At 40.1% G+C, this 13,622-nt stretch overlaps 1 protein-coding gene across 1 annotated transcript in view; it reads left to right on the top strand.

The window, feature by feature from the left end:
- LOC134331899 (inactive N-acetylated-alpha-linked acidic dipeptidase-like protein 2) overlaps window positions 1-13,622 on the top strand; it is a 196,366-nt gene that overhangs the window by 99,472 nt on the left and 83,272 nt on the right. The window contains exons 7-8 of the mRNA XM_063013437.1: window positions 6,259-6,464; window positions 8,972-9,097. Coding sequence (XP_062869507.1) covers window positions 6,259-6,464; window positions 8,972-9,097 — 332 coding nt within the window. The remainder of the gene's footprint in view (window positions 1-6,258; window positions 6,465-8,971; window positions 9,098-13,622) is intronic.

The following is a 13,622-nucleotide window of genomic DNA, read 5'->3' as shown; positions in this document are numbered from 1 at the left end:
AAAAATTAATCGCTAATTTTTTCGCTAATGAGGTAGAGCCAGGCATCATAAGAATACATATTTTACCTTATACCTGTATGAAAAACGGAAGACAGAAAGCAGTGTCTTAATTTTGACTTCTTGACTTTTTACAATTATGATTCAAAGAACTGACTTACCTCTCATGCCGGGCGGCACGGTGGCTAAGTGGGTAGCACTGTCACTTCACAGCAAGAAGGTCCTGGGTTCGATCCCCAGGTGGGGCGGTCCGGGTCCTTTCTGTGCGGAGTTTGCATGTTCTCCCCGTGTCTGCGTGGGTTTACTCCCACAGTGCAAACACATGCAAGTGAGGTGAATTGGAGACACAAAATTGTTCATGACTGTGTTTGATATAACTTTGTGAACTGATGAACCTTGTGTAATGAGTAACTACCGTTCCTGTCATGAATGTAACCAAAGTGTAAAACATGACGTTAAAATCCTAATAAACAAACAAACCTCTTATGCCTTTTATACTGTATTAAATTATTTAACATTATGTTTTAAAATATCAGGAAATTAAGTAAAAAAAAAAACCTAAAACCTTAATTTCCATCACATTTTTATTTATTAATTTATATATACAGTGTATCACAAAAGTGAGTACACCCCTCACATTTCTGCAAATATTTCATTATATCTTTTCATGGATCAACACTATAGACATGAAACTTGGATATAACTTAGAGTAGTCAGTGTACAGCTTGTATAGCAGTGTAGATTTACTGTCTTCTGAAAATAACTCAACACACAGCCATTAATGTCTAAATGGCTGGCAACATAAGTGAGTACACCCCACAGTGAACATGTTCAAATTGTGCCCAAATGTGTCGTTGTCCCTCCCTGGTGTCATGTGTCAAGGTCCCAGGTGTAAATGGGGAGCAGGGCTGTTAAATTTGGCGTTTTGGGTACAATTCTCTCATACTGGCCACTGGATATTCAACATGGCACCTCATGGCAAAGAACTCTCTGAGGATGTGTGAAATAGAATTGTTGCTCTCCACAAAGATGGCCTGGGCTATAAGAAGATTGCTAACACCCTGAAACTGAGCTACAGCATGGTGGCCAAGGTCATACAGCGGTTTTCCAGGACAGGTTCCACTCGGAACAGGCTTCGCCAGGGTCGACCAAAGAAGTTGAGTCCACGTGTTCGGCGTCATATCCAGAGGTTGGCTTTAAAAAATAGACACATGAGTGCTGCCAGCATTGCTGCAGAGGTTGAAGACGTGGGAGGTCAGCCTGTCAGTGCTCAGACCATACACCGCACACTGCATCAACTCGGTCTGCATGGTCGTCATCCCAGAAGGAAGCTGACGCACAAGAAAGCCAGCAAACAGTTTGCTGAAAACAAGCAGTCCAAGAACATGGATTACTGGAATGCCCTGTGGTCTGACGAGACCAAGATAAACTTGTTTGGCTCAGATGGTGTCCAGCATGTGTGGCGGCGCCCTGGTGAGAAGTACCAAGACAACTGTATCTTGCCTACAGTCAAGCATGGTGGTGGTACCATCATGGTCTTGGGCTGCATGAGTGTTGCTGGCACTGGGGAGCTGCAGTTCATTGAGGGAAACATGAATTCCAACATGTACTGTGACATTCTGAAACAGAGCATGATCCCCTCCCTTCGAAAACTGGGCCCTCGTTTGGGATAACGACCCCAAACACAACCTCCAAGATGACAACTGCCTTGCTGAGGAAGCTGAAGGTAAAGGTGATGGACTAAACCCAATTGAGCACCTGTGGCACATCCTCAAGTGGAAGGTGGAGGAGTTCAAGGTGTCTAACATCCACCAGCTCCGTGATGTCATCATGGAGGAGTGGAAGAGGATTCCAGTAGCAACCTGTGCAGCTCTGGTGAATTCCATGCCCAGGAGGGTTAAGGCAGTGCTGGATAATAATGGTGGTCACACAAAATATTGACACTTTGGGCACAATTTGGACATGTTCACTGTGGGGTGTACTCACTTATGTTGCCAGCTATTTAGACATTAATGGCTGTGTGTTGAGTTATTTTCAGAAGACAGTAAATCTACACTGCTATACAAGTTGTACACTGACTACTCTAAGTTATATCCAAGTTTTATTTCTATAGTGTTGTCCCATGAAAAGATATAATGAAATATTTGCAGAAATGTGAGGGGTGTACTCACTTTTGTGATACACTGTATATATATACAGTGTATCACAAAAGTGAGTACACCCCTCACATTTCTGCAGATATTTAAGTATATCTTTTCATGGGACAACACTGACAAAATGACACTTTGACACAATGAAAAGTAGTCTGTGTGCAGCTTATATAACAGTGTAAATTTATTCTTCCCTCAAAATAACTCAATATACAGCCATTAATGTCTAAACCACCGGCAACAAAAGTGAGTACACCCCTAAGAGACTACACCCCTAAATGTCCAAATTGAGCACTGCTTGTCATTTTCCCTACAAAATGTCATGTGATTTGTTAGTGTTACTAGGTCTCAGGTGTGCATAGGGAGCAGGTGTGTTCAATTTAGTAGTACAGCTCTCACACTCTCTCATACTGGTCACTGAAAGTTCCAACATGGCACCTCATGGCAAAGAACTCTCTGAGGATCTTAAAAGACGAATTGTTGTGCTACATGAAGATGGCCAAGGCTACAAGAAGATTGCCAACACCCTGAAACTGAGCTGCAGCACAGTGGCCAAGATCATCCAGCGTTTTAAAAGAGCAGGGTCCACTCAGAACAGACCTCGCGTTGGTCGTCCAAAGAAGCTGAGTGCACATGCTCAGCGTCACAACCAACTGCTGTCTTTGAAAGATAGGCGCAAGAGTGCTGTCAGCATTGCTGCAGAGATTGAAAAGGTGGGGGGTCAGCCTGTCAGTGCTCAGACCATACGCCGCACACTACATCAAATTGGTCTGCATGGCTGTCACCCCAGAAGGAAGCCTCTTCTGAAGTCTCTACACAAGAAAGCCCGCAAACAGTTTGCTGAAGACATGTCAACAAAGGACATGGATTACTGGAACCATGTCCTATGGTCTGATGAGACCAAGATTAATTTGTTTGGTTCAGATGGTCTCAAGCATGTGTGGCGGCAATCAGGTGAGGAGTACAAAGATAAGTGTGTCATGCCTACAGTCAAGCATGGTGGTGGGAATGCCATGGTCTGGGGCTGCATGAGTGCAGCAGGTGTTGGGGAGTTACATTTCATTGAGGGACACATGAACTCCAATATGTACTGTGAAATACTGAAGCAGAGCATGATCCCCTCCCTCCGGAAACTGGGTTGCAGGGCAGTGTTTCAGCATGATAATGACCCCAAACACACCTCTAAGACGACCACTGCTTTATTGAAGAGGCTGAGGGTAAAGGTGATGGACTGGCCAAGCATGTCTCCAGACCTAAACCCAATAGAACATCTTTGGGGCATCCTCAAGCGGAAGGTGGAGGAGCGCAAAGTCTCGAATATCCGCCAGCTCCGTGATGTCATCATGGAGGAGTGGAAAAGCATTCCAGTGGCAACCTGTGAAGCTCTGGTAAACTCCATGCCCAGGAGAGTTAAGGCAGTTCTGGGAAATAATGGTGGCCACACAAAATATTGACACTTCAGGAACTTTCACTAAGGGGTGTACTCACTTTTGTTGCTGGTGGTTTAGACATTAATGGCTGTATATTGAGTTATTTTGAGGAAAGAATAAATTTACACTGTTATATAAGCTGCACACAGACTACTTTTCATTGTGTCAAAGTGTCATTTTGTCAGTGTTGTCCCATGAAAAGATATACTTAAATATCTGCAGAAATGTGAGGGGTGTACTCACTTTTGTGATACACTGTATATTTTTTTTTTCCTGTGGCCACGTCTTGGTTTATTTATCATCAATCTGAAAGCATGTTGAGAAATGTATAATTGTTATTGTTCTTCTTATTATTACAAATTATTGTCAATACAATTTTGACAATATTTCTCCACAATTTTTTACAATTATTATTCTTACATTTTTTATGCTTAATATAAACCTGAACAAAAATACAAATGCAAAAGACAGTGTGTGTAAATATAAAGTGGATCTATGCACTAAATGTACATTAACCCTTTCAGACCCTGCGTACATTGCAATGTACATTAAAAAAAAATTCATTTCAAAGACAACAATTTGGGGTTAAGACCCTCCTCAAGGGCCCAACATTGACAACCTGGCAGTGGTGGGGCCTAAACCAGTGATCTTTCAAGTACCCAGTACCTTAACCACTAGGGTACAGACATTCATTTATGTTTTCCTTCACTAGAACATCATTTGGGTCTGAAAGGGTTAATTAACAAAGATAAAAATGGTTGATTACTGAATGTTGTTTTTACTCACTGTGTTATTTGACTGGTCTCAGCTGTAACTGGGACGTGTTGGTAATTGGTGCACTGGTGCACCTGTATCAGACACTGCACTAGTACACAGGTTGGTATATTAAAGGTCCAGCTAAAATAGTTTCATACTTTCTCCTAAAACTTCTCTGTAATGTAAAATAAAGAGGATAAAACAGGGCAGTATAGAGACTATACAAACCTCCGGGTGCTGAGGCAGCTCTTTTTTCATACCATGATAAAGTACTCTCTTAAAACAATGTCTGCCACTGGTGTCCAAATGCAGGTCACTTGGCTGCTGAAAATAGCCATTTAATTACTGACCGGCATTTGCCCTCACTGTCCAGTGTTAAAAGCCCGTATGGAATTACTTTGGAGATTTACAGTGCCTTTTTTACTACATCATAACTGGCTGGCCTGTTATGAAATACGATCCAGAAGTTCCTCTCCTTGTCCGGTGACTTTCCAGCTAATGTTTGCTTTTAATTTGGCTGGTTGTTCTTGTTCTTATTTATTGGTTCCTTGAAATGTAATTACTTCCCTGAAGACTCCTGTCCACTAGTGGCCGAGATGAAGCATATACTTTATCAATATTGTTAGTTCATTTACAGCGGCTTGGAAAAGTATTTAGTCCCTAAACTGTATAAAATAATAAACTGGCCGTTTGTAATGACCTAGGATTAATTGTTTGGGAAAATAATCCATGTGGTGGAGGCTGTTTAATCAAAATAAAGTAATTGAACCGTTTAAAACAAGTCAGGGATCTAATCCTAGAGCTGTATTAGAAATACAATAAGAATTCTGTGTGGCTCAGTTCAGTTTTACTTCATAATTATGTAAAGAAAATCTGAAACTACAGCCACACTGCCTAGAACAGGCAGATAATTATTTACACGTGTGTTTTAACTAAAAAAGACACTCAATAGAATGATTAATGGGACACTGCACTGTGACTGAGATGCAGAAGTTATTGGTCACCAATGGTGATGCTCATGGTTCTTATGAATCATATTAGCTGTGTTATGTGGCTGCTTTTCAGCAACAAGGACTCACAAACTCGTCCACATTTATACTTTAATCTTTCATTTTAATCTAGGAAAGTCTGGCAACCTCTTTCTGTCAAATAATGCACTGTTTGGCCAAGGCTAGCAATTGTTTCCTCCAACACATGTAAAGGTGTAGAGGTGAATTTATAAACAAAGCCAAAGCACATAATAAGGAGGACCACGCTGTACTCTTTATGTTCTTTCACCGCTCGCACCTCGACCTTGAGATTTTCATTTGCTTTTGTTTTAAAATGGGACAGTGGTAGCCTAGTGGATTGACTGTCAATCAAAAGGTGGAGAGTTCGAGTACCGGCTCTGCCATGCAGCCATTGTTGGACCCTTGAGCAAGACCTTTAACCCTCTCGTCTCCAGTGGTGCCGTTCAATGGCTGATCCTGCACTCTGACTCCATATATATGTATACATGACCAATAAGGCGTTCCCTTTAATTGCAGTGACACTGTAGTGAATCCTCAACTGTCAATTCTGTCTGTTGAGTGCCTTGACTGTGCTGGGCTAAAATATTAGACCATATGCCACCCATACGAAGAAAGTCTGGGTTTGGATCAGCCTGGGTTTTGATCCTGACCTCAATTGTTAACCTGATGATCAGATAATTTAGCTAAATTATTTGAGAGTACTTCAAGATGACTGACTAACATCTGCCAGTGGTTATGCAACCAAGTTTTAAGGGGGTACAAATATCTAGGAAGTGTCGATATTTCAGGCAGATTCCATTTGTGTTTTTGTTACGAATAACTCATGTGTCAGTTGCAAAAGTAGTTCTTTATCAAAGACCATGGCACTGCCTGCATTTGTTTAACTAAACCTTCTTGTTCTTGACTCTCTTGCAGATCGATACGTACTGGTAGGTAGTCCCCACGACAGCTGGTTTGAGGGTACCCAGGCAGACTGGAGTAGCGGCGCTGCGGTCATGACTCAGATCATAGCCTCCATGACAGCACAGGCCCGTGCAGGCTGGCAACCCGACCGTACCACCGTCTTCTGCTCATGGGGAGGCTCTGCACTGGGAAACATCGGCTCCTTTGAGTGGGGGGAGGTAATATTTTCAACATTCCTGCCCTTAGGTCTTTGATTCTTCACAAAGTCATCACATAACACAAAATAATGATGTTAACATGCTGCTTTTTTAAAACATACGGATGAATAGAGGACATACAAATTCCCCTAAGATACTCATTTACCAAATCAATGGGTCTGACACGCTCATGGGAGCCAGGATTACACTTAATTGGAGGTGAAGAGTGTTTATTTAGTGTTTTGGCGGTCTTCATAACCAAAGCGAGGGAGAAAGTGAATCATACAGGCTAGCCTGAAGGCTGCAAGCCACAGAACACAAGCAACAGGAAAACATACTGCGCTCGAACGCAACCAGCAAACCGTGCTGAATTGATTCCGACAGATGGATGCCAGTGACAGTGCTGCAGATTTTATATGAATGGTTTGGCAGATTGTGTTTTTTATATCAGAAGTATATTTATTACAGCTAATTAATGCCAAAAATTTTTTTAATGTGCATTTATTTATTTATTGTTTCATGCTGCTCAGAATGCCAGTCCACCACACTGCTTTCATTTTTTTTACATCTATTATATGAGAATTCAGTCTCGGGCTTCATTTACACAGACATTCTTGGTATCCGCTCGAAAACGATAAACATACGTTGCTGGTCTGGTTGTGGGTGAATGATTTCTCTTATTTTTCCCACATTAATGGCAAACTTGCATCTTAAACCACATGCAGTTCACTAAATAGTATCAAAATAATAACACTGTTCATTGTTTTTAGTAATTTTAATGAATTTAGTGGGAAACAGGGTTAAGGGCAGTGATAGCTTAGTGGTTAAGGTACCGGACTAGTAATCAGAAGATTGCTGGTTCTAACCCTATCCCTGCCAAGTTGCCACTGTTGGGCCCCTAAAAAAGGCCCTCAGCCCACAACTGCTCAAAATAGTGTTCAGTCATAATTGTAAGTCGCTTTGGATAAAATCGTCTGTGAAATGCTGAAAATGTAAACAATATTATATAAATAAAGTCAGTAAGAAATGCATAACTATAAAATAATAATAATAAATATGCATTTAAACACTAACCTTTAACATCATTTCAGTTTCAGGTCACTAATGTAGAGGAAAAAGTAGATTTTAGGGGCCGGTTTGTGCAGTTTGTGATGAGGACAATGATAAGTGTCATGAATCAAGCCTCTCTGCTCCTGGAAAGTGCCTAGGTGCCACGCCCCACTCTCCGGGAGCACTCACAGTGTAGAGACAACGCCCCTTTTTTGATTGGTCCCCGGCTAATCACCATCAGGGATATAAGGAGGCAACTGGGACTCATGGGAGACTATTTGGGTTTTGGATTTGAATTGAACTGTTTTTCATTTATTTGTTTGCTGTTGCATTTGATTCTGTCCGTCCGTCCGTCCATCCATCCATCATTCTGTCAGTCAGACGGTGAATCTTTGCCTTTGCCTTGTTTTGGTTTGTTTTGTTTGCCCTGTTTGTCCTGTTAGTTCCTGCCTTGTTTTTGTTCATGCCTTGGTTTGTCTTCTGTTTTGGATTTTGTTTGTCTTATTCATGCCTTGTTTAGTTCTGTTCCTGTTTGTCTTAAGTTTAGTTCTTGTTTAGCTTTGTTTATGTTTGTTTAGTGATTCTGTTTTGATCATGAACCTTAAGTTTTTTGATATCATATGAGCTTTTGCTCCTGTTTGTTTTTGATAGTAAATCTAAAGTTTCTTCAACTGAGTCTCTGCACTTGGGTCTGTTAGTAGTGTAGTGGTTCCGACTTGGGGTTACCACTCAGGGGGCCTGGGTTCAATTTCACCCTTGGCCTTGACAATAAGCTTTTTCTTTATTTTATTTAACTCTGATAGACTGCATATGATTACGTCATGGCCCTTTTCATCAAACCTGGTAAACATTCTGACGAACGATGCTGTGTTATTTTCACGCATCGTCCTGCTTTGGTGTGTGTGTTCCGTCATCGGTTGCTTAATAAAATCAAAGGCATGACAATATGCTCAATGTGAAAGCAGCCCAAGAAAAGACTGATATCTTCTCCTGTCTCATTCAAAATGTTAATGTTAAAGTTAACATCATTGTTTTGGAGGAGACAGCACACATCACCTCGTGTCCACACTGGTTTACCAGTAACTTTAAAGCCTGAAATCTTAAATCTATTACAATAAAAAAAATTAAATTATTTACATTAAGGTCCTTTATTTTGTATGAAACAACTTAAAGTTTTAGAGAGGCGAATATCTGCTTATAAATATTGAATTTGAAGTAAATAAATGCAATAGCAAGAATACCTTGCTCATAAATGTGACCTACATAGTTTAGCTGGTGACTTTTGTGCCTATTTAAATAGTGCTAGTTTGACTGCACCATTATAAAACATGTAGCTATGTATACATGACAATACAGTTGTAATTATTGATCAGTAATTGTCTGGGTTAACTAAAAATAATTCATGTTTTGATTAATAATGGACTTTTGCAGATTAATCGCTGCACTTCTTTTGCTGATCTGTTGTAATGTGCTTGCAGGAGAACAGGGTGGTTCTAGAAAGCCGGTCAGTGGCCTACATCAGTCTGCACAGTCCAGTTAGAGCACTCGGACCACAATCTACAGCATCACCATCGCTGCTGCAACTTGCCTCCGACATAAATAAGGTAACCTGCTTCTTACCTGTTAAAGATCTCACTCACTCACTTTCTTAACTGCTTATCCAATTAGGGTCGCAGGGGGGTGCTGGAGCCTATCCCAGCTTTTCAGTGGGAAAATTAACCTACAATTAACCTGACTGCATGTTTTTGGACTGTGGGAGGAAACTCACGCAGACACGCAGAGAACATGCATACTCCGCACACCCAGACCGCCCTGCCAGGGGATTGAACCCAGGACCTTCTGTTGAAGACCTTAAAGATCCAATTTATTGATTGTCACGATTAGTTAGTGCTTTAATTAACTAATTAATTATAACCAAAAAGGATGCTCAGGTGGAGCAGTGTTCTAACGCACAAGCCCACCATCGCTGAGATCTGGAGCCCTTGAGCTCAAATATTAGCTGTGCTGTTGACCTGGTTGGGTTTGAGGAAGAAAGATTGACTGAGTTCCTTTGCTTGCTGGTTGAGGTGGGGAAATCATGAAGCAAAATCATGAGTTATTGGTGAGTGAATTATTTAATAGACCTAACTCACACACAGTTTAGTGTAGGTAACAGACTTCCTCTGGATTTTATTTCCCACTGACAGCCCGTTATCTGGTATAATCACTCCTGGTGCCTGAGAAGCTGGTAAAAAGGTTAACTTATTTAAATATCGCCAGTGTATTCCTTCACTAATAAGCCCCTGAGCTATAAGCAATGACTAGTTCAAAGGGGTCAAAGGGCACGTTCCAAGGACAGGATGCCCTATTATTTCTATATGAGTAATAATCCTCTTTATTAACCTAAATGCCAGTCCACCTGTGACATTTTAGTGTAATAAAGAGGGTCCCGACCTGTTCGGCTTGCATGCTCACGGAGGTTTTAGCTCACAGAGGTAATTATTTCTTCCTTTCATTTGGATGAGCAGAAAAAATTTAGAAAGTTATTAAAAAAAAATGTTAAAGTACATCAAATAAAGTAAAGCACAGGAAGCCGTATATTCTGAAAATGCTTCTATGAAATTACTGTATTTTTTTCTCTTTTTACAATACATAATAAACCAGGAATGTTTTAGTTCGTCACACTTTTACACTAACCAGGTAATTTGGGACATTCATGCACTTCTATATTTTCTATATTTTTGTCTCTTCTTAATAACTACCATCAATACATAAATAGGATCTTCAAGGGCAGATATTATTTGGTGTATATACATTGAGGCACTTTAGATTTTCCAAATTATTTTCTTAATAAACTGACTTGAACATTCAGGGCTGAATCTATGAGGGCGAATAGACGCGGCCTCAAATTTGTTTTGATGTGGATGCAATCTGCACTTCAAACATCTCTAAAAAGGGCGCTGGTGAAACGTTGATACAACTGATAAGACATTAGATGCAGGGTAAAGCACCTCAGTGTAGAAATTAACATGTACCAACCCCATTTCTAGAAAAGTTGGGACATTTTGGGAGAGTTTTTTAATTATTTTGAAGCTTTAGAAATTACAGAAGGTACAAAGAGAAGATTTCTAATGCTTTTAGCTTGAATTGTATTTTAAAAATCTAAACAAATGTAGAATGTAATGCCTGCAACACACTGAGGCATGTTTACCTCTGTGTTACATCACCTTACTTACACTTTTACATGTTTTAATCATTTGAGAACTGGGGTGCTAATCATTGTTGCAAGTTGAATTGCTTGATACAAGACCTCATCTGCTTTTCTAATTCTCCTATTTTCCTTTATGTGTAGAGACTGACCCTTTAATGTAACCCTCACGTTTTACGAAGTCAAAGGCTCATAATGTTGTAACCCTCTGTAAGCCATTTATCAATCCAAGGAACCCCAATTGGATTCCCACTGACCAGATGTTATGAAGTGATAGACCATTCTCACCACTGCATTGACTTAAACATTGTAATTACATGGTAGTGTTTGTTAGTGTAGCATGTGCAGCAGTGTTGTTGGGTTTTTGATCACCTCAGGGTCAATACTTGGATAAGAATAGTGCTTTAACTAAAAGTATAAAACAAGTGTCCTGTGATCAGAAAGTGCCCGTTGATATTGTGTATGAAAAAGAAAACAAATACAGTCTCTAACTGTACACATACAATGTGTGCTTACAGGGTTTGTGTTCCTAAAAGAAGAGGACAGTGAGTTTAAACAGCTCATAAAAATCTCGACAACACTGTTGTAGTTGAGACACTCCAACCAGAACAACACACACTACCAAATCATTATCATGTGACTCGGTTCAAGAGTCATTGCAGTGCTGAATATGGTCCACCACCCGAATCAATAAAACCCAATCATGTGGACAGTGGGGGACCTATGGGGGATCTGTTTTGATTGATGAATGTGTTACAGAAGTGTGCAGAGCCTACAGTCAGTAACTGTATACCCAGAAACTTCATCTATATGGTAGGTGTAGCTCATAAAATGACTAATGGATGTTCAAGACAGTGACTGAGTGTGTGTTTTTAATAATGTTGATGTTGTGTTTGTGTGTATGTGTAAACACATTTGCTCACACATATGTACACACATCTATCACAGTATTCGGAACACACACACACACACACACACACACACATATATTTAGTCCACTCAGTCACTTTTTCATGCTGAATCAGGCAAGTGTATTCTGTATTCTGAAACCTGCCAAACAATTTTTGTATAATGATGAATATTTCATATATCATCAGAGCCAGACTGAGATAAAACACCACACTAGGAATAAAAAGCTGATTCTGAAAGTTTTCAGACCCACAAATTTTTGCATACTCATTGGGGGTTGAATTTTATATGGATGTAATTGCAGTTTTTACCCACAGATGTAAACACATCAATCGCTCATAATGACAAAGTTGTTTTTTTCATTAAGAGATTCCAGATCCTTTACTGTGGCACTCCAAATGGTCTGTTGGTCAGGTGTACCCAATGTCCTTCCATTTATTGTTTCCCACTGTTGAGTTAAAGGTCTGTAGGAGACCCGCAGATCACAAACACTTCCCATCCAATCTTCTGGAGTTTAAAAATATCTGCCATTAATAATGGGATAAACTGCCTAAATCAAGATATGCAAAGTTGGGAAAAACTGCAATTAAAAAAAAAATTGCAAATAAATAAATAAAAATTGGGCTGTTGGCAAATCAGGAATGTGGTAAAATTGTCGAAACAAGCAACCAAAACAGGTAATGCTGTAATGATTGGGTATATAAGCAGAAAGTTATTCATTGACAAGGATAAGGATAACAGCATAAGTGAATAGTCCAGCAGTTTGAGAACAACTTTTCTCCAAGCACAATGTCAAGGAATTCTGCATCAGTTACAATAGCGTAGCTTTGTAGCAAAAGAGTGCAGGTGTTAAAATAACCTGCCTGCAGTTCACTCCTGTCTCCTGTTAAAAACACGTGGCACATTATAATGCACAATATACAAACACAGTCAGTTTTGTCTTCCACTGGGGGGGGGGGGGGGTCCCCGATTTCTTGCAGTTGAGGTGGGTATATTGCTGCTCACGCCTCTGCCGACCCACGCACAGCCCTTAACTGAACCCTTTTTCCCCATGCACTCTGCACAGGTGCCTCTATCTGCCAATCAGGGTCCTTACACAGCATTTAAAGACCCAGCTCACATATTCCGAGCATCCCTCCCTGCAGGCACTGCCAATTATGCCCGCTAAATGGCGCCCAGCCGTCCAATGTCAACTCCGAGATTCGAACCAAGGAGTTCAGAATTTTCGCGCTGGTGTGCTAGCGGAATATCCCACTGCACCACCTGGGTGCCTCATTATTGTATTTTTGATATTATTATTTTTGGTAAATTATGCCAACATTCATAACAAGAAATACACTTTCACAACTATAAAAATTGGTGCCCTTAAATGATTACAGAACATTGTTAAAATAAAATGAGATTCAGTAATACAGTGGTGAACATGCATTTGTGCCAATCTTTTTAGAGAATGTTGCGGCCATCAAATTTTAAATAAGCATAAAAAAATTTATTGTTTATTTAAAGCATTACAAATATTGTAAATATATTCTTTTAATTTAATACAGATCAAGATGTGTTTTGTCCAATTTTCCAAGCTAAAATGATTTGCATATCAATTCATTTACATTTTTCCTACTTTTTTGCTCTGGCATTAGAGCTGTAGTGCAGTAGGATGGGGTTACAACCTTTCTGGTCTGGTAAGAATCCAAAAAGAAGTGTAAAAAAATACTGTGGTTTATGGGCCTTTTGTGCAGCTTATGTCAGTTTGTGTGGGATGAATGGAGGCAGCTGACTGTATTCTGGCCATGGGCCTTGAGTTAAACACATCTGCTCTAAAGAATTCTCTCACCTTAAATGTACTTCACTTTAAATAACCCGGTAACGAGCATAATAATCGACTTCAGAGCTGTTCTGACTCTGAGGTTTATTGAGCTTTAGCAGAAAAACGTTTGATTTTGTAGAGAAATACATATTTCAGCCACAGCATGACTTAAGTTTCAACAGTAAAACAAGTCTGCCATTCAAACACACAAACTAATCCTAGGTAGTAG

Source organism: Trichomycterus rosablanca, chromosome 17, assembly GCF_030014385.1.
Source record: "Trichomycterus rosablanca isolate fTriRos1 chromosome 17, fTriRos1.hap1, whole genome shotgun sequence".
Lineage (NCBI taxonomy): Eukaryota > Metazoa > Chordata > Actinopteri > Siluriformes > Trichomycteridae > Trichomycterus > Trichomycterus rosablanca.
Note: the sequence above shows the minus strand (reverse complement) of the source record. Positions and strands in the feature narration are given on the sequence as shown.